Source organism: Elgaria multicarinata, chromosome 9 (genome assembly GCF_023053635.1).
Source record: "Elgaria multicarinata webbii isolate HBS135686 ecotype San Diego chromosome 9, rElgMul1.1.pri, whole genome shotgun sequence".
NCBI classification, from domain to species: Eukaryota; Metazoa; Chordata; class Lepidosauria; order Squamata; family Anguidae; genus Elgaria; species Elgaria multicarinata.
The window spans coordinates 29,088,300-29,110,189 of NC_086179.1; the positions used below are offsets into that span (position 1 = coordinate 29,088,300).

At 41.0% G+C, this 21,890-nt stretch overlaps 1 protein-coding gene across 2 annotated transcripts in view; it reads left to right on the forward strand.

The window, feature by feature from the left end:
* The first annotated feature begins 4,053 nt into the window (after nucleotides 1–4,053).
* WASHC4 (WASH complex subunit 4) overlaps nucleotides 4,054–21,890 on the forward strand; it is a 46,458-nt gene continuing 28,621 nt past the window's right edge. The window contains exons 1-8 of one of the 2 annotated variants that reach the window (XM_063133413.1): nucleotides 4,054–4,172; nucleotides 9,395–9,534; nucleotides 11,399–11,452; nucleotides 12,241–12,306; nucleotides 12,452–12,497; nucleotides 14,811–14,878; nucleotides 20,147–20,229; nucleotides 21,352–21,394. In XM_063133413.1, coding sequence (XP_062989483.1) covers nucleotides 4,112–4,172; nucleotides 9,395–9,534; nucleotides 11,399–11,452; nucleotides 12,241–12,306; nucleotides 12,452–12,497; nucleotides 14,811–14,878; nucleotides 20,147–20,229; nucleotides 21,352–21,394 — 561 coding nt within the window. In that variant the 5' untranslated portion in view covers nucleotides 4,054–4,111. The remainder of the gene's footprint in view (nucleotides 4,173–9,394; nucleotides 9,535–11,398; nucleotides 11,453–12,240; nucleotides 12,307–12,451; nucleotides 12,498–14,810; nucleotides 14,879–20,146; nucleotides 20,230–21,351; nucleotides 21,395–21,890) is intronic. The other variant, XM_063133414.1, reaches the window with a different exon arrangement.

Genomic DNA, 21,890 nt, shown 5'->3' on the forward strand with positions numbered 1-21,890 from the left:
GACCTCTCAGTGGCCTTCGATACCATCGACCATGGTATCCTTCTGGATAGGTTGTCTGAGCTGGGAGTTGGAGGTACTGCGTTGCAGTGGTTCTGCTCCTACTTGGATGGCCGATTCCAGAAGGTGGTGCTGGGGGATTATTGCTCTGTGCCGTGGCTCCTAAGCCATGGGGTTCCGCAGGGCTCTATTTTATCCCCTATGCTGTTTAACATATACATGAAGCCGCTGGGGGAGGTTATCCGGAGATGTGGACTGAGGTGTCATCAATATGCGGATGATACCCAGCTCTACCTTTCCTTTTCATCAAACCCAGGTGAGGCAGTGGCTGTTCTGAACCAGTGCCTGGGCATGGTAATGGACTGGATGAGGGCTAACAAACTGAGACTCAATCCAGACAAGACGGAGGTACTGTTAGAGGGTGGTTCATCTGTCCGGCGAGGTGATGTTTGCCCTGTCCTGGACAGGGTTGCACTCTCCCAAAAGGATCGGGTCCGTAGTTTGGGGGTGCTCTCGGATCCAGAACTGTCACTTGAGGCACAGGTGAACTCAGTGGCAAAGAGCACCTTTTATCAGCTTAGGTTGATATACCAACTACGCCCTTATCTGGACAGAGATAGCCTAGCTACAGTTATCCATGCTCTGATAACCTCTCGCTTGGATTACTGCAATGCGTTATACGTGGGGCTGCCTTTGAAAACGGTTTGGAAGCTTCAGCTGGTACAAAACAGAGCAGCCCGTTTACTAACAGGGACTGGCCGGCGAGATCATATTACGCCAGTCCTTTTACAACTCCATTGGCTGCCAGTCCAGGTCCGGGCCTGATTCAAAGTGCTGGTATTGACATTTAAAGCCCTAAATGGTTTGGGGCCAGGTTATTCGAAGTAATGCCTCCTCCCATATGTACCTGCCCAGACCTTAAGATCATCTACAGGGGCCCTTCTCCGTGAGCCCCTGCCAAAGGAAGTGAGGCAGGTGGCTACTAGGAGGAGGGCTTTCTCCGCTGTGGCACCCTGGTTGTGGAATGAGCTCCCCAGAGAGGTCCGCCTGGCGCCTACACTGTACTCCTTTCGTCGCCAGCTGAAGACCTTTTTATATTCTCAGTATTTTAACACTTAATTTTAACTTAAATTTAAATTTTACTGTTTTAACTCTGTATTTTAATCTTATATCAATTTTGCTGTGTGGTTTTATCCTGGTTGTGCTTTTTATACTGTATTTTGTATTTGTGCTTTTAACCTGTTGGTTGTTTTATTATGGTTTTAATTTTTGTGGACCGCCCAGAGAGCTTCGGCTATTGGGCAGTATAAAAATGAAATAAATAAATAAATAAAACCAGCACCTTGAATCAGGCTCAGAAATGTACAGGCAGCCAATGCAAGTGGGCCAGAGTTGGTCTTATATGATCAAACCTTCTGGTTCTGGTTATCAATCTGGCCGCTGCATTTTGCACAAGCTGGAGCTTCCGAACCATCTTCAAAGGCAGCCCCCATGCAGAGCGCATTGCAGTAATCTAATTTGGAGGTTACCAGAGCATAGACAACTGAAGGTTATCCCTGTCCAGATAGGGGCATAGCTGGGCCACCAACCAAAGTTGGTAGAAGGCACTCTGTGCCACCGAGGCCACCTGAGCCTCAAGTGACAGATATAGTTCTAGGAGAAGCCTCAAGCTACAAACCTGCTCCCTCAGAGGGAGTGCAACCCTATCCAGAACAAGTTGAACACCCACTATCTGGTCAGAATAACTACTAACAGCATCTCAGTCCTGTCTGGATTGAGTTTCAGTTTATTAACCCTCATCCAGTCCATTGTCAGCACATCCACAGCCTCACCCCCTCCGCAGCCCTCAGGTCTACCCTGATGCTGAACCAAGTACCCTGGTGGGCATAGCTGGGAGAGACTGACTCCTCCCTGCTTACCCACCCCCACCCATGTCTCGGTTATACATGCCAGATCGGCTACCTCATCCACAATTAAGTCGTGGATGAGGGAGGTCTTATTATGCACTGATCTGGCATTTAAAAGCAGCATCCGGAGGCCTGAGGGTTGGCTGATAGGGCAACCAACAGACCTGCGGGTGTGTGGGGGACTGGAACACAGCACAGCCATTAACTGTCTGGGCCACGTTCCCCTTACCAGGTAAGTCCTCCTCACAACACCATATCTCCCTCTAATCGTCACTACACTGGTTGTGCCCCCCTCAGATCCCCCCACTTGGCCCTGTATCCCCCCTCCCAGTCACATAGCTTAAGACCCCCAAAGAAAGAATGAAAAAAGAGCAGCAACAGGCAAGTGGCTCTCCCTTTTCCCTGGGTGTTGTTGTTGGTGTTCCCCTCCTCCTGCAGGCACTGGCTCTCCGAGGACACCTCAGCCAGCAGGCTTATGTATTCCCCTCCAGGGAGGGGGACAGGTAGAGGATATCAGCAGCAGCTGGCTGAGTACCTGGGGGCCTGGTCCTGCAGGGCGTGGCAGTCTGCTGAGCTTCTGCAGGGAGAGGGCAGTGGTGGTGACAGAGCAGCAGCAACAAGCAAGCAGGCAGGCAGCTCTCCTTCTTCCCTTGGGAAGACACAACCTCTGAGGTGAAAGACAGGAGATGTGTTCCCTCCAAGTCCTTTAACATCAAGAGTTATGTTTTTCCTTTGTGGGAATTAGATGGAGAAAATGATGGCGGGAGAGAGATGCTTTCTTGGGTTTTATTTATCCAGATTTGCCCCTACACAAATAGCAGGGTGAGAACAGTTCCAGCATGTAGCAGGAACCCTGCATGAATTAGATATCAATGCCAACTTGAGGCTGTTTCTCTGGCAAGTCAATGCAAACAGGCAGGCAGTGTTTATTTTAAATTTGTCACAGTTCACATGAGAAACACGAAGAGGAGCTATAGACTGTTACTCACTGCTTCATGGACAGAATGGCATCTAGTTATGTGATTGCCAGTAAGAAAACAGAGTCCAGACTTGTCATCACACGGGGGGGAAATCACATTTCCTTACTGTTGCTTCTCCAACCCCAATTTTGTCCCTCATTACTCTCTCTTTCTTGTTGGAGGTGAAAAAGGAAGTAAACAAAGACCGTGGTCCATTCAGGGCAGGGGTATTTTTATCACACCACTTTCCTGCGCACAGCAGATTGGGGCACATTCCTCCAATTGCCAGGAAGATAGGAGTTGTAGTCCAACATTTGAAAGGCTACAAGTTCTCCATCCCTACTATATACTAATAAGGAGCACATTCTCCATGATATGGATCCTTATGTAGCCAAAACAATACACCATCCATGCACAAGAGGTACACATCAACAGGCTTGGAGGAACCCCCCAGTTTCTAGAAATACAGAAAACTGTTAAGAAAAAACTACAGCTAAGAGAGGGAGAATCCCAACACAGCCCCTCCCCAAACAAAAATTGCTCAGTGGCTACAGAATGCTGGGTGACTGATCCATCACTACATGCACCTGATGAAGCGGATTACAGCACTGTAAGGGTAAATTTTAAAGGCCATGGGAGTAAATTTTAAAGCTCCAAGGAGAGTCCAAAAATCCAGGCAGTTGTGTCGATCCATATCAACACAACTAGTTCTGGTACTTTTCGTCTCCACCATGAGGACTTTTGTGAACCTAATGGGTCTTCATTGCCCATTCAAGGCCAAACCACCCCAAAATAATTTGTATTACTACAAGGAATAAGATAATTGTGGCTGGAAAAAATAATGCCCCCCTCCCAGATACTGTAATTATGTTCCCTGAAGAGGGAGCTGTATTTGACGGCGATGGCGAAACACCCACGACAATAAAAAACAGTTTCGTGGGTTTTTTCACCCCTTCAGTAGAGACGAGTCTTTAATTGCACGGCCTTCCACCTAACTGCTTAGTAATAGCCTCTCGCTGGTCATCAACGCTTCGCTCTGCAGGGGTCGCTGTTGAACATCCCTGAACCTTCGCTCGCCACTCAAACGCCGCCGCAGACAACTTCCCCTTTTCCGTGAGTTCTGGGGACTACGTTTCCCAGAATGCCGTGCGGGCGTGGCAGGAAGTCCCGTGCCTTTCAGTCAGGGGGGCAGGGGCAGCTCTTGCTTTTGCTGCTGCTGCTGCCGCCGCTGCTGGGTGCGGGTCTGTCATGGCGCTGGAGACCCTTTCGCCGGACTGGGAGTTCGACCGCGTCGACGACGGCTCTCAGAGTAAGGGGCGGGGAAGGCAGGCATGAGGCGGGAAGTGTGTCTCCTTCTCTGAGGGAGCCCAGTGGGGTGTCCTATGGGAGGCGGTGGGTGAATCTCGTCCCTCATGAGGTGAATAGGGAAGTCTTCCCCCATCCAGTAAACTCCCCACCCCCACCCCACGAAATGGGGCTTCTCACGTCAATAACTTCACCCCGTCTCTTCCCCTTCTCAGCTGACCGGAGCAGCGAGAGAGGCCCTTTTGCCTGTCATGCTCGTCCACGGAGCCTGTCAGCAGCCTGCTGCTTTGGTGGTTGGGGAATTAAGAGGGGCTTTTTGGGGTGGGGTGGGGGGCTGTCAATGATAACCGTCAACAACTTCAGCCATTCGTTTCCTCGCAGGCCAGGTGGCTGCAGGGTAAAAAGCTGGGTTTTGCTCATCTGTGCAAAGGTCACATCTTTTCTTCTCTTTCTCTTTTTTTGAATTACAAAATAAATAAATAAAATTAAGACTCACAGCAAATCCATATATACATTCCTGTCACACAGGCGTTCCTATTCTGAAATAGAAAAGGTCGTCCTAGAAACTTGTTTGAGGTCTTACAAACCGCTTGCAGTAATTAGGAAAGATCAACACACAGCCCTCCCGCCCTCATTTTGTACTGGTCCGTTTGTTGTTGTTGTTTTGCCAGAGACTAACATGGCTAAACAATAGTTAATGTTTGTAGTTTATTCAAAAGTTTCTTTCTACAATAACCACCATGCCTTCTTTTCTGGATTAATTTATCTGGGATAAATTACCACCCTCTGTTCCGTAACTGCAACTGCCAAAACAGATTAAACTCCCAGGTCTATCCTTAACTGTGCATTAGTAAAAGTGGTTTGTAAAGCACCCTCCTTAAACAGCTCTTCAGCCACCTTTGTTGCAAGCATGTCTGTGGTTAAAAGTGTTAAAACTTATATAGCTAAGTGAACTTGAGTATGAATGCTGTGAATGAAGTAGGAATTCTAACTCCAGATAGTGGTTGTGGGTTAGGGTGGTTCAGGTAGTTCTGTCTTAATCTGCAGTAAGATTGTATCATCTTCTATGTGCTTGAACGCATACAAGTTCAAGATCAGTTATGTGCATGAAGTACTTCAAACAACCTCACCATGTTTTATCTACTTTTGTTGTTGTTGTTGAGTTAGGCATTTGAGAGTGATAGATTTACTTCGGTTTTATGCATTTTTACAGGTGAAATAGGGATTCAAAACTCTTTTAGTGGTGGTGAATATAAAAGTGGGGGATAGTGACTAATCCAGATGAATACTGAATTAAAAAACCCTCAGGATCTTGTCTATGTGGCAGGGAATCAACAACATTTGGTTTCTTCATGAGGGCATTCAGTTGCACAGATCTGATGTTGCAACATAGAGTGAACTGGCCATAATAGACTGCTGTGCTTTGAGTGTCAGCCTGTAGCATGATTCCCTTCTCCTGACTGTGGCTATGCTTTCTTTTCTCTCTGACAGGCAACTTCCCTGATGATAGTAGAACTTTCTTTCTGTTTTGCCCTCTGCCTGTGGGTTTCTATTTCTCTTAATTCTTCTAGAATAATGTATATTATTCCTATAATTGTTTGCTTTTTTCTGTAGTCTAATTCATTGCAAATGCCCATCAAATCTTAATGTGCCTCTTCTGCTCTTTCCTACTAAGTAAATATTTTCTTCCTAGATACATTTAGGCTTTATTTTTGCAGATACTCCCTGCTTTAGCCAGAAAAGTTAAGTCATGCTAAAATAATTTAGTTGGGTAGTGTGTGGGTTTCACTTCTCTCTCTAGTTTGCAGAAATTGGCATTAGATGGTGCCTTTTACTTGTGCTTTCACAAACTTCTTTTTAAAAATATCACATTAACTATATGTGGCAGTGCTGTGATGGTATAAAAAATTAATCCAATATAAACTCTTCTTGGAGAAATTCCACACAAATATGTGTGTGTGTTAGTTTGTTTTGCATAATGTTTAGTGTGTTCCGCATGACAGTTTACTCCATAATAATTATTCAGTAAATGTCATGAACTGATTGCTTTTATTATAGTAATCTATAGTATATTGATTTCATTGTTTTCTTATGAGAAACATTATCTTTTTCATCTTGATATTCTATATATCTGCTCATAGTAACGTTTTCCACCCAAAATTCCATTGTATTCAAGATTATGAAGAAAATACTTGGTCTTTCTGGTTGCATCCATTTAGGAACTACTATCTTTGCCCCAAAGACTTCTTTCTCCATCATAGAGAAGAGACCTAGGCATATAGACCCTGCATTATTCCTGGGAATACAGCTATTCCACCTTGGAAACATACTTGATTAACAGAGGGGTTATGGGGGAAATTAGAAATTGGGCCCTTTTAACTAGCTGTGAACAGAAGGACTAACAAAGAGTATTCACCCCACCCCACCCCCGCATTTGGGATTAGGAAAAGCAGGAAGCGGTGAAAGCTACTGGTTAGTTGGACAAGGAAGTGCTTCTCAACTTGCTTCACCTCACAGGACAGGTGGGAATCTTCCACGACAAAGCAAGGGATTGCACTATTATGTGAAAGTTCTTCTAAAATCAATAGGATGTTTATGTTGTAAACACAGGATAAGAGCTGAGCTATCTTTGGATTCAGCACAGTCTTACATTTCAAGAATATTCTGACCATAAATTGTGCTTTAAAAACAGACCAACATCACTGCAGGATTCTTTTCTTTAGAAATATAGGAAATCAATTGGCTTTGCATCAATATCTCACTGTATAATATATAACCCAGTTCTTTGTTGCTAAAAATGTAAATACTTAAGATATTTTTCTTGGTGTGAATATTGCTTCCTTTCTTCCAATCGCTGCTTGTATTCAGAGTAGCTGAATAGAGCTTTAGTGTAAGAAACTATGTTTAGCTGATTATGTGGTAAAGGAAAGCAGAGTTTCCTGCTTTGACTATTGTAATTCCAGTTGTTTTGTAAGTGTTGTTAAGGCTGCAGTCCTGGGCTCATTTACCAAGGACATTGAATTCAGTGAGATTTACTTCTTAGTAAACATGTAAAGGATTACACAGTATATGTCATAATTTCTCTATTTAAATCTACTAAACCAAGAAGCTACGTTACATGGCCAGTTACATTTTTCTCTTTATCCTTAGTTAATATGCAGCTTCTAGGCATAGTGAGAGAGAACATAAGCAGCCTTGCTTGATCAGCCCAAGGGTCCACCTAGTACAGATACCTTATTGCGGGAACCCCAAAACCATGGTATGAGGGCAATAATCCCCTTTATCTTACTCTCCCCAGTATCTGGTATTCATAGGCACACTTCTTTGAACAGGGAGTATCTGTTTAGCTGTTGCGGCTAATTATTGGTGATGGATGTAGACTATGCCATGAATTTTCCCCTTTAAAGGGCACAATCCTATGCGTGATGCAATCCTATGCATGTTTCAACAGAAAAATGGTCCTACAATTTTCAGCTGATAGGATGCTGGGAATTCTAGGACTTTTTCTGTCTAAACATGCATAGGATTGCACACTTAAAGTAGTGTCCCTCAATGCTTCTTGTGATAGCAAATTTCGTAATCTAGCTATGTATTGTGTGAAGTGATTTCTTTTGTTTGTTCTGAATTTACTGCTAATCGGTTTTGTTGAATGCACCGAGTTCTAGTGTTATGAAAGAGTAAGAAAGATTTTTCTCTATCCACCATCTCCACAGAATTAATGATTCCCATATTCTTTAGTTATCTTCTCGACCCTCCTTAAACTGAATAGGCTTTTCCTCCAAGGGAATATGTTCTAACCTCGTACAATCTTGGCCACCCTTTTCTGGAATTTTTCCAGTTCTTCAGTCTCTTTCAGATATGGGTCAACCAGAACTGTATATACAATTGCAAATGCAGCTGCATTACACATTCATTTAAAAGAATTATGGAACTGGGCATTTTATTTTCAGTCCCTTCCCTTATTATTCCTAACATGGAATGTTCCTTATGCGCTGCTGTTGTACTGAGTGGATGTTATCCTGAAGCTGTTCTCCACAATCAAGATCTCTTTCCTGGATAGGCATAGCCATTCCTCTCCTAGCAATCTGTGGGGTACAGCCTGTTCTGGATTGGGTAGCACTCCCTCCGAAATATCAGGTATGCAGCTTGGAAGGGCTCTTGAATCCCTTACTTCTCCTGGAAGGTGGTAATGGTTGCCAGGAGAACCTTTGCTGGGTTTCGTCTGGTATGCTAGCTGCACCCTTTCTTGGGAAAGGATGAACTGGCTCTATGTGAGGCTCCCCTTGAAAAGTCTTTGGAAACTACAGCTAATGCCAAAATGCAGCTAGACTTTTGTTTGAAGTACACTTTATAGACCATATAACATCATTTTGGATCAACTTCACTGTCTTCAAGTTTGGTTTACAGGCACAATTCAAGGTGTTCCTTTTGATCTACAAAGCCTTAAATAGTTTGGGATCGGGATGTCTGAAGGACCTCCTCCTCCTGTATGAACCTGCCTGTAATCTACAAAAGGCCATATTATATGTACGATTGCCTAGCTAGGTAAGGTTGGTAGTACTTGAGATAGGGCATTTTCTGTAATTACAGCTTCCCACTAAAGAGATTAGGTTGGTTCCCTCTCTATTATGGTTTAGGTGGGCAGTGATGACTGTCCTGTTCTGTCAGACTTTTAATGGTGTTTAGTGTTTTATGTCACCCTTTACTGTCACACTCTACTTTTACTATATTGAATGTTTTATGTTTGCTTTTATGTTGTAGATATTTTTACTTAGTCTTTGTATATCTCCTGGGTGTTTGGTAGGCAAAGGGTGTGTTTCATAATTCTATTAAATAAATACATAAATACTTTCATGGATTCAAGAAGTCATAAATTATTTGTACTGTAAAGTATGCTGGTATACAATATAAAGATATCACAGAGGAAAATAGGTGCAGTGACTCATTAAATTTGAGAACGTTCACCTATGATATTTAATTATCTAAACATTTACATAATATGATGTATACTTGTTTTTAAAAAGTTCTGTTTTGGATATTGAACACCAAGGAGAGAGAGAAATTTGCCCTTTATGGGAATAAATCTTTTTTAAACACTAAAATAGATACAAAGCAGAATAACCATTTAATTAGCAACATATTCATCTGGATTATTTCTCTTGAATGTTTAAGGGATTGTAATTAATAGTATCCTGTCATAATAAAAATAACACTATTTATTCTTAGAAATCCATGCTGAAGTGCAGTTGAAGAATTATGGAAAATTCCTGGAGGCATATACGTCTCAGCTGAAGAGAATTGAAGATGCACTGGATGAGTCCATAGGAGATGTTTGGGACTTCAATCTTGATCCCATTGCATTAAATGTATGGTTGTTTTAATATTCACATATGTCTCTCAAGTTAATTCTCAGAACATCCAGGTAAAGGCTTTTATTGTGCAATTGCCCTGTCTGAAGCATGGAATTTTTACAGAGGATCCAGACAACATCATCTTCCATTTGTAACCCTTTCATGTTTTCCCACTTCCAACTTTTTTCTTACTACAAAAAAATCTGTAAAGGAGGAAAAAGCTGAAAAACTGAAGGTTTTGCTCAGTAGTATTAGGAACCATTTGTCTGGAAGCATCCTTTATTAAGTCTTTAATATTCATGTGTAGACAGTATCAGTTGAGCATACACATGCAAATGTTTTTTTTTTTTTTAATAGGGCTGCAGTGCTTTGCAAATTGTAAATCACATTTTTAGGAGCTGGATTTCTGTTTAGCTGTGTGCAGGTTTATCACTGATGTGTCAGCCTTCCCCAACCTCGTGTTCTCCAGAAGTTTTGGACTACAACTCTCAGTGTTCCTGACTATTGGCCATGCTGACTGGAGCTGATGGGGTTGAAGTGCAAAACTTCTGTGGCGGGGCACCAAGTTGGTGAAGGCTTCAATATATAGCGGGCAGCTGGTTTCAGAAGAGAGATGCACCATCTTATACATTAAGTAAGCAGTAATAAGAAGCTGGCCTTGTATTATTTATTTATTTATTTATTAATTAAAACATTTGTATCTCACCCTGAGTCACTGGGATCTCAGGGTGGTGTAAAGATAAAATCAAATTGTACTGATTTGACTAATTGCGCTTTGACTTTTTTTTGCTGACCAGACTCTTAGATTTATTTTATTTACATATATACATCACTTTTCCTGGGCTAAAAGTGGATTAAATAAAAATACAATAATATTTACAATTGCATGAAATATAAAAATGCAATAATTAGGAATTGATATTGTTATGAGTTCCCTGACCAGGACTTTTCCTCCTCTGGCTTCCACTCAGGGTATACTGGTCATTAAATAGCCCAAAGGAAAGTGGGGGAAGGGCTGCCCCAGTTGAATCATCTCAGGCTCTCGATGATGTTTTTACGAGCTGATGGTATGAGTTCACTGGCTTTTAAAAAGATGTAACTTAAAAAGTCACTATGGGAAGCCTGTGGGATAAAAGCAGATGTATAAAATATGGAATATTAATAAAGAAACAATAGCCATTGTTAACGTAGGCTACTAGAGAGCCCTCAAAATTAGCCAGAAGAAGAACAAATCAGCACCACCATACTCCCTTCTGTGTTTTCTGTGCATTAGTTGGAGGCCACTCTGGATCCAGACCATAACTAATATTTTACTAATTATTTACAAACTGCCCCTATTTTTTAGTTTGGTGGGCTTATTAGTTGATATCTAAATAATTGCTAACATTCAAGCCTCCCAGGAATGCTAAATTCTTGTTATAATGAAAAAAATCTTTAAGTTTATTGCTTGAAAAAACTTCTGGCAGGGTGCATTTTTAGTAGAGTACATGAGCCTCTGAAGGCAAGCAAAATTGCCCCTCTATCTCTTTCCAGTGGTGATACTTCGCTATTGTGTTATTTACAAATCATGTAAGTTACCATTTGGTATGCCTTTTCCATGTGGTAGACATTTATTTATTATGTTTTCATATGAATTTTTGAAAGATCCAATAGCTCTCTTAGTTTCCAGGGGGAAAAGACAAATTTTCTTTAAATATGGGAACTGATAATCTCTGTTGCCAGCCAGCATCCTTAACACTAATAATAATAATAATAATAATAATAATGATAATATTAAAAAATTGCCCCATGTAATTGCATTTGGGGGACAGCTTGAAAGAACTATGTTACTTTAAGTTAATTTAGCTTAGTCATGTGTCATGTTTTTGTTTAATTTTAGCTTTTGCCTTATGAACAGTCTTCCCTACTCGAACTCATAAAGACGGAAAATAAGGTAAAGATCTTAAGTTTCAAATACCTACTATAAAAATGTTTGGTGATACTGTATTGTCATTTTTAATTATTGTTTCTTTTAAATATTTTTATGCTGCCTATAAGCCAAAAAGGCGTCCAGTGTGGCTTACCTAAGTTCACTGACAAACAAAACTGTCCCTGCCTGTACACTTACCATCTAAAAGACACAACACTTGTTTGGATGTAATGACAGCAAGTTGTGGGTAAAATTGTGCTGTGTGCTGCTGCCATTTTGAATATGCAACTTTTCATTGGCCTGACTGGAGTTTGTTCTGTGACAACAGAAAGAGCACACTATGGATTAATCATGGATTAAACAACCCAAAGTTAACCTAGCAACTAATTGTAGGGTAACTTTGGGTTGTTTAACCTACAATTACCCCATAATGTCTGGGTTCAGATGTTATGGAGCAACCTTTAATCAGACTGATCAGAGGTTGCATATTTAAAGAGACAGTGGTACATGCATGGTACACACTGCAGCAAATAGTGGGTTAATTAATTAACCCACACTTTGTTGCCATTTTGTGCAAACTGACTCAATAGTTTGCAGAGGTAGGAGAAGAAAAAAAAGCAAACTTGGCCACTAGTTTTTAAAGTTCTTATTATGACCAGCCTGAATGAAGCAGTTCAAGGAGAAAAGAAGTCAAATGGAGCTGATCTCTCATCTGAACCAGTGGAGCTTGAGCAGGCCCTGCTTCCTATTTCTCATTCAGTTTTATGCTGTACTCGTATTAGTCTGTATTTTTTTCTGTTTGATTTATCTAGGTCCTGAACAAAGTCATCACTGTGTATGCTGCTCTTTGCTGTGAAATCAAGAAATTAAAATATGAGGTAATATCTCTTAGAATTTGTCAAGTACAGAGTGCTGTCTATACTTTGTAGTTTGCATTCTATATTTTAATGATGTAGTATTTTCATGTTTTAAGCCCTTATAGACTTTTCATTTGAGGAAAAAAATCTTTGCTCTTGTTCCTAGGCAGAAACAAAATTTTATAATGGCCTCTTATTTTATGGAGAAGGAGGTAAGTACCTTAGTTATGCTAATATATGAAAAACCTTGTTATGCTAAGCATAATAATGTAATTCAAACATGCATTGATTCTTGTTAAAAAGAACAATCCATTTTGTCTATAATGTCTCAAGGTATTTTATAGAGATGTTTAATCATTTGCAAAGGATAAAAGTGGCTTCCGTTGATGCAATTTACAGCACCTTGATGTGCTTCAGAGGGACTGCATGCACATAAAAGTGAGCAGGTCTTCAATGGCCTTGGTCACGATTCAGAGAGATGTCAGTGGCTGCTTCACTTTTAAGGCCCCTCTTGAAGTGGCAGCCCCCCTGCCTCCCCCAAAAGCACTCTCCCAAGTTAGGGAACCCTTCCCCCCACCCCAGTAGTAGCACTGCGTAAGGTATTAGGAGTTTCTGTCAAGTGGATTTTTTGTTCCTTCTCACTTGTGTGAGCAGTCTGCTTGTACAAGGGGAAGATGTAGGAGGGGGCCTTTGATTTTACACCTTGTGAAATCAAATACTTGATCTTGGAATAACTTTGCTGGTCTGAAATCCACAGGTGGTAATGAACTGACATACTTAATAGACAAAAAGTCTATGTTAATTCTGAATTTTTATATTTTAAGTAAACTATAAAGTTAGTGATATAATATGTGAACTGTTAGCTGTATAGGGTTTCAATACATTTTGAATACTGTCTACTGAAACCAATTTGTAATATTTTAGTTTAGAACTTTTGAGTCACTATAGAAATACTGATGGCACACATAAAAACAGTTTTTGGTGAAATATAGTCATAGTGCTTTGATGGATAAGTCACAAGGGACCATGAATACAGTTGAGTTTGTGGTGGAAAGAATGTTATAGCCAAAAAGGTTGAGGAGGCTGAGCGCAGAAATGAAAGCCACCTGATCAAATCCTTCAGGGCAATATTGATTGTATACTTCTCTGTGGCTTATGAACATGTCTCTGTCTCCTTTCACACATCAGTATGATGAATGAGATCATACTGCTTTCAGAACAGTCTTTTGAACATTCATGCTTTGAAGGAGGAAGAAGCCTTCTGAGGTCATAGGACAGAGGTTGTTGTAGAAGTGTGGTACATTAAGTGTTTCCAATTTAGTTGATAAAAGGAACATTAGTATATTTTAGCTTTAGTATTTACAAAGAAAGAAAGTTGTTAATGGTGTTTTAGGTAATGCAACATTAATTTAAAGATGTGAGTGACTTTAAGATGCTACTTCGCATATCTTGCTGTTCTTTTATTAAAATCCCATTTGAAAGATATAGTGATGTGATGCCAAAACTGAAACAAAGCCCTTCTTCTGATTTTCTGCCTCACTGCCAGGAAGCAAAGAGGGAGCTGTAGCAGCTGCAGGATCCACATTTTGGTCAATAGTTTTTTTCTGACTATGTGGGGACTAAGCCATTTAGGTAGAGATGGCATATTCAGTACTTAGATGTATAGAGAGTCTGTCAAGTGTATTTGTTTCTATCATGGGGCTACAGTGGTAGGAAAAGCTACATAGATATAACTTCAGTGTTAGAAAACTGCATATACTCTGGGCAATATCCAATTGAGCCACCACACTTACGCAGTTCATGTAGTGCTAGAGAAAGCAACAACAGCAATAGCATCAGCTGGAACAGTGGGTTTCCACAGAAAACCCATTGTGCCAGCTGATGCTATTGGTGTTGCATTAGAGGTAGCTTATGCTAGTGCTATTTCAATGGTGTAAGCTGAGAAAATTCGTTAGAACTGCCTTCCATGTGTACCTCATCACATATAAGTACATACACCTATTTTCCCATGTGAGCATATGGCAGGAAACCCTGATTGCAGGTGGCTTATAGCATGTACTTAAATGAGAAGTGCAGTAGATATACTTGCTGTTTTTCATATAACATACTTTGTGTTTTTACATAGAAGTAATGCCCACTAAGAAATTTGTAAATTATTGTGATCCTTGATTTAGTCATATCTAGGAATTTGAGCAATTAAAAATATTTGGTCAATGAGTAAGCATCAAACCAAATAGATTGGATCAATATCCATGTAAAATGAACCTTTTGTTGTAAAGTATAGAATTCTCTTTGCTAGTTTCTTCTTTCTCGTAATTGTGGCATGGAGTAGGGTAATAAAGTAGAATTAAAAGGTAAAACAAAGTGTTTTCGTAATAAGCTTTTCTTTTTGAATCCATTGATGATGGTTTTGTTGTAATATGATAAATTATGTGAAACAAAATTGGTTTGCAACCTTAAGTGTAATAGAGTGAATGATTACGTGTTTACTAACACTAGTGTAACTTTCATTTTTACCTTTCAAGCTATGGATTCCAGTAAGATAGAAGGAGATAGCCAAATACAGATGGGAAGATTTATTTCCTTTTTACAGGTAAAGTCTATGATACCGTTCTGCAATTTCTGAAGTACTTTTACTGTTAAGCAATAGTTTTCATAATTGCTGTTTGCTACAATTACAAATGCACTCATTTTTGTTTTATTTATTTATTGTATTTATTTATTACACATTTATACTGCCCAACAGCGAAGACTTTCTGGGCAGTTCACAATTAAAACCATAACATACAAAGGTCAATTTAAAACTTTGAAAATTTTAAAACTATATAAAATCAGAAAACGTTATACTCCGGGGAAAGCTGAAAAGTCTGAAAAGAAGTGTTTTCAGGAGGCGTTTGAAAGATGTTCTATTTTCCACCTTCCAAACAGCACACGGGAGCGTTTTCCAGAGGGTGGGTGCTACTACAGAGAAGGCCCGTGTGAACATTTGTTATACTGATGGACCAAAACACTCCCCACCTTAAGCTGATTTCAAATTTCAAATTGTTAAATTAATTTAAAAACATGATTAGGATCTTTGCTTACCTAAAAAGGGGGCAAGGGGAAAGTCTAAAATTCTCTCTCAGTTCTTGCCTTGTGGAAAGAATTGTAGGTGGTAGGGGTGTGCAGAGTGGGTCTAATTCGGGGCAGAGCTCAGTTGAATGGGTTCTCTGCTCCAATTTTCAGAGGGGATCCGTCTCTCCGCACCACCAAATTACTCACCACAAAACTCCTCCTTTTTCGGAGAACCACGCTATTATCAATGGGAATTAACAAAAATGCATACATCTCCGTCATTTTTAAAGATAAAGAGATGAAACTTGTTACCCCAGTAGCTCTTAATTAGCCATTTAAAATTAGCCATGCCAAGTTTAAAACAGATCCCTTCATCCTTTGATTTTTAGGAATTATTTTAAAATTTCCCTGTCAACCCCCCCCCCCCACACACACACATCAACAAAGCTGGAGTGAGGGGTAGGGTGCTTTGAAGCAACTTGGATTTCAACAAGCACACTGACTGAGACACATAGACTGGGATTTAAAGAAAGGTTGGAAAGATAAAGGTTTTTTTCTTAATAATTTTCTTTTTAAATTTTTCTGTGGGGATAATAGGGTAGAACAAGAACACACACACAAACACACACGGGGGGGTACTACAAGAAGCATATAAAAGCAGACCAGACACAGAAAGCAGCAAACCCACCCACTCAGCAAAAAAAAAGGAAGCAAGAGGTATCTCTCGCTTCCTGAGCAACACCTAAAAATCAGGAAGACAGAGTAGCTAGTAAACACAAACATCTCTCTCTCTCTCTCTCCCTCTCCTGAACTCTCCACAACCTAACAAAGGAATGAGTTCTAGGGGGCAAGTACAAATGGGGATTTTATTTATTTATTTATCATATTTATACCCTGCTCCTCAGCCAAAAAAGGCTCTCGGAGTAGCTTACACTTAGCAAAAAAGACAGTCCCTGCCCTCAGGCTTTCAGTCTAATAAAGACATGACACACAAGGAACAGGAGTCCAGGAGGGAAGAGAGAGAGAGAGAGAGAAATTAAGTGGACTGGGAACAGGGCTGATAGGATTGTCCTGCTCCCGAAGGAGGGGAGTCCAACTGGAGCAGGCCATGATGTTTCTTCTGCCTGCTCCTGTCCCCTTGCACTTTCTTCTTCCCCACAGGGCCAACATGACAGTTTGCCCTGTAGGGGTGGGGGAAGAGTCCAACAGGAGCAGGCCATGAAGTTTCTTCCGCAATTTGCAATTCCACAAGGTGCTTGGCCAAGTCCGGTCGACCACCTGTGTGCTTGACCCTTGACCCTCATGGCTCATTACATCAAATAAGGAGGGGATCGCCGGCTGGGTCCAGGAGGCTGTAAATGCCTCCTTGAGAGAGGGAGTGGTGCCAGCCTCTTTAAAAGAGGCGGTAATTAGATCACTCCTGAAGAAGCCTAACCTGGACCCGGAGGATGTTAACAACTACAGGCCAGTGGCTAATATCCCCTTCCTGGGCAAGGTGCTTGAGCAGGTGGTTGCAGGACAACTCCAGGCACTCTTGAATGAAATGGATTATCTAGATCCATTTCAATTGGGTTTCAGGCCTGGTTTTGGAACGGAAACTGCCTTGGTCGCCCTGTGGGATGACCTCTGTCGGGAGAGAGACAGGGGGAGTGCAACCCTGTTGGTTCTCCTGGACCTCTCAGCGGCCTTCGATACCATCGACCATGGTATCCTTCTGGATAGGTTGTCTGAGCTGGGAGTTGGAGGTACTGCGTTGCAGTGGTTCCACTCCTACTTGGATGGCCGATTCCAGAAGGTGGTGCTGGGGGATTATTGCTCTGTGCCGTGGCTCCTAAGCCATGGGGTTCCACAGGGCTCTATCCTATCCCCTATGCTGTTTAACATATACATGAAGTCGCTGGGGGAGGTTATCCGGATATGTGGACTGAGGTGTCATCAATATGCGGATGATACCCAGCTCTACCTTTCCTTTTCATCAAACCCAGGTGAGGCAGTGACTGTTCTGAACCAGTGCCTGAGCACGGTAATGGACTGGATGAGGGCTAACAAACTGAGACTCAATCCAGACAAGATGGAGGTACTGTTAGCGGGTGGTTCATCTGTCCGGCGAGGTGATTTTGCCCTGTCCTGGACGGGGTTGCACTCCCCCTGAAGGATCCGGTCTGTAGTTTGGGGGTGCTCTCGGATCCAGAACTGTCACTTGAGGCACAGGTGAACTCAGTGGCAAAGAGCACCTTTTATCAGCTTAGGCTGATATACCAACTACGCCCTTATCTGGACAGAGATAGCCTAGCTACAGTTATCCATGCTCTGATAACCTCTCGTTTGGATTACTGCAATGCGTTATACGTGGGGGTGCCTTTGAAAACGGTCCGGAAACTTCAACTGGTACAAAACGGGGCAGCACGTTTACTAACAGGGACTGGCCAACGAGACCACATTATGCCAGTCCTTTTCCAGCTTCATTGGCTGCCAGTCCAGGTCCGGGCCCGATTCAAAGTGCTGGTATTAACATTTAAAGCCCTAAACAGCTTGGGGCCAGGTTATCTGAAGGAACGCCTCCTCCCATATGTACCTGCCCAGACCCTAAGGTCATCCTCAGGGGTCCTTCTCCACGAGCCCCTGCCAAAGGAAGTGAGGCAGGTGGCTACCAGGAGGAGGGCCTTCTCTGCTGTGGCACCCCGGCTGTGGAATGAGCTCCCTAAGGAGGTTCGCTTGGCACCTACATTATATCCTTTTTATTTTCCCAGTATTTTAACTGTCTATAAATAAATTTTAACTTGGTGTTTTAAATTTGTAATTTTGCATTGCTGCTGTTTTTATCTGGTTGAGCTTTTATATTGTATTTTATATTACGGTTTTATACTGTTGTTTTATACTTGGAATGTTTTTAATTTTTGTGAACCGCCCAGAGAGCTCTGGCTATTGGGTGGTATAGAAATGTAATAAATAAATAAATAAATAAATAAATAAAATCCCTCCCCTGAAGCACTGTGATTGGACAGAGAGGAGACTGTGGCTATCGCAAAACTACCGCTCCCTCACCCCTCAGCGTCTTCCTAATATGGAAGTGTTCAGTTAGTTCTCATCAACATGAAGCGAGCCGTCATGTCGCCTAAAAAACTTTGGTTCCTGACATCCCTTTGGGGCTCCAAACAATCTTCTAACTGCACTGTGGATTTCCAATGGTTTTGAAACTGCCCCTAAGTGCGCCACGATTTTGGAGGTCCGTAGGACCCATGGATTTTCAGTGTGGAGCACACACCCATAGTAGTTGGGGGTATGTGTAATTTTGAGAAGACAGATGTATGGCAGGGAAAGAGTTAAATAGCCCTCGCCACTTAGCTCTCTTCCCTGTTGGTATCCCTGCTCAAAAATACAATTAGTGGGAGTTTTCTTTTGTTGGGTGGTGGTTGGGGAATCACAGAACTTACATACAGTGTGGTGTTTGGCCTTCAGATACAGAAGAAAACAAAGTTGTGTTCCTTGCTAAAACTACTGAGTTTTAAAAGAAAAAAATATTTTAAAGTAGCTAATAATTCAAGAAGCTCTCAAAAAGAGTTCTTTCCAGGGAAAACAAGCAACCACAGGTTTTTTTTTTTTTTAAATGAAATCGGGATCTGAGTTGCTCAACTTCCTGTATTTTGTTAGAAGTCGTATTTCTGCATCTGGCATAATTTCAGTAGCATGTGATTGTTATATCTTAGGGTCATTTTCCTGTGCAAAATGTAGTTCTCTTAAACTAAGGGAGGAACAGTTGGTTCTGAAACTTTTTTTCCAGTGTGAAAATAGCCTGGTAGCTAGTATTTCTGAAATCTTTTACAAAACTGATATTTGTTTTTGTTACAGATATCTGCTATCTGTTCAGATTTATCTTTTACTTTAAAGATTCAGAGGCGATAACTTTTAACATAGTAATTTATTGTTTTGTATTGAATTTCCAGCAATGTAGGTTTTTTTCTCTCTTGCTGTTTTCCTTTTGCAATTTCCCAAGGCATGGGGCCATAGCACTTCCCAGGAGATAGAAAATGCTGACCAGTAATGTTAATCCCTTTCTAGGTGGAGTCCTAATTTAATGTTAGTCAATTTCCTGTTACAGTAACAGTAAATAGCTACATAACTGTTGAAGTTTTGTTGTTCAAACTTCACAGTCATTCTCTGGCAAGACTAAATAGTGTTGAATACATTAAGAATTTATGGGCTGTGTGATTTAAATACTAACAAGTACTACACTGCTAACATCAAGGGAGTTGGCAGTAATCAGGACATAAAATACTCTGAACGTATCATATATTTATGGCTCTAGCAGATTTGTTTTTTAAATGCTTTATTTATTTTAATAAAAATATACAACATACTGTTATACAACTTATTCATTATACACTGTCAATTATTTCAGCTACTCAACAAAAACACCCAGCATAACACACATATTAACATCTAAGAGTAAATTAAGTAAATTTAGTATCAAATAGATGAAATTTTCATAACACTACACAAAACATCCAAAAATAAATTAAATGTAAACTAAACTAAATGGATTAGATAGTACTTAAGATCAAAATATCACATCTCTCCCAAACAATGTTTTATTATATAGTAAAACAAATATATATATTAATTTCTCTATCATAATTATTTTTCCATTATTCAAGATTTGTTTGTTTTAATAAGTTGTTCAAGTACATAATTACAAGGGTGTTTTTCTGCATTGCCCCCTGCTTAAATGTATTTCTGCCTATGCTTAAATACACTCATTTTAGTGAGAAATGATTTCTAATACAAATCTGTACAATACTTCTTTCAGGAGCTGTCTTGTTTTGTCACACGGTGCTACGAAGTGGTGATGAATGTAGTTCATCAGCTGGCTGTCCTTTATACCAGTAACAAGTAATTATTGTCAACAATACTACCTTTAAATTTACGTGTTGTATACCCAAGACACATCTTAAATATATAGCATGTTCATGTGCTTCTTAAACGTTGCATATTAGAGGAACGGAATTTGGGATATTTGTCTGAAGCATCCTCTGCATTCATAGACAGGCATCTGGATGTGTTTGGATGTAATGCTAACCGTGGTCTAGCATTATGAGAGTGATCCTGGCATCCCCTGTGCTCATATGCTTGCTCCCCTCCCCCTCTCCTCGTTTTGCAAGGAGATCAGAAACACCAGCTTTTTAAAGATTGGCCAGAGTTTAGCATGTCTTCTGAACCCCAAATGGTGGTTAATATTAATAAGCCAGGTTCTTAAGATGTGGTTTGAAATTGTCTTGTTTCAACTAAACATAGTTAAGATTAATCGCAATGACCCAGTTCTCACGTAATGGTAGCAAATCGTTGCATATGCAGCCTCTAGAAGGAGATTGCTCTGGCATCTGGACCTGATCACTATGGATTAATTGTACATTAAACAGTACATTAAACAACCCACAGCTAACCTACAATTAGTTCTTAAGTTAACTGTGGGTTGTTTAACCTCAATTAGCTAATATCGTCCGGGTTCAGTTTTGAATGTCACGGAGCAACGTCTGATTAGCCTGATTGCAGGTTGCACATTCAGAAGTGGCACTGGCCCACAATTTGTACCATGGCAAATTGTGGGCTAATTAACCCATGATTTGTCACCATGTGCATGGGGGCAGTTTGATTGTGTTCAGTTGACATGGCAAAATGCAGTTATTCAAAATTGGAAGGAAAAGCTTCAAAACTCCTCATGGCTGTGCTGAAGAAAGTGAGGGGAGTGTAGAAGCCCATGGCTTGTTGCAGCTCATTCTCTCTCTCTCTCTGTGTGTGTAATTTATTTGTATATTGATGTAGTTTGTATTGTACTGCCCTTAGCTCCTTTGGAAGGAAAGGCAGAATATAAATAATTAATAAATAAACGTATTGGAAGTAATTTCCCCAATTATAGATTAACTACTGCAGTGAATTATTTAAGAATGCTAATGCTGTTGCTTCTAAAATATTTTAATTAAAGGATGTGACTTAAAGTATTGTTCTGTCTTTCAGGAATGCCCCTAAAGTTATAGAGACGTCAGGAGTTCATTTTCAGGTGAGAATTATTTAAGGATTTTTATATTGGTGTATTGTAAAACCTTTTAGGTTACTTGGAGGTGGGACTGGGGTGTCTCTGCCTTCCTTAGGAGCTCTTTCTACTGAGAAGTCCCCAATTCTGAAATTCCTATGCCTTACCCTACTGATGCCCGTAGAGCAGGAAGAGCTGCGGAGGCAATCTTGCCTCCCCATCCTCCATCGCTGGTGTTTTATGATAGACAGGCTTTGGGGAGGGAGGGAAGGAGGCTGGAGGACGCTCAAGGTATCCTAGCCTCTTCAGTCTCCTCCCCTCCCCCCCACCAGAATGCCCCTGCATTTTTTACCTTGAATTTTTTACCTTGGAGGTTCTTTCTGCACTTGCTGCGAGGGTTAAAGGGAGGGGGTTCGGAAGTCTTAACTCTCCCTAGACCTCAGAAGAGTTTTTCCATGCATTCCCATGGTCCCTGGGATGCTCACTCAGTGACCTTAGAATTGTTCTCTTAATAAGAAGGACT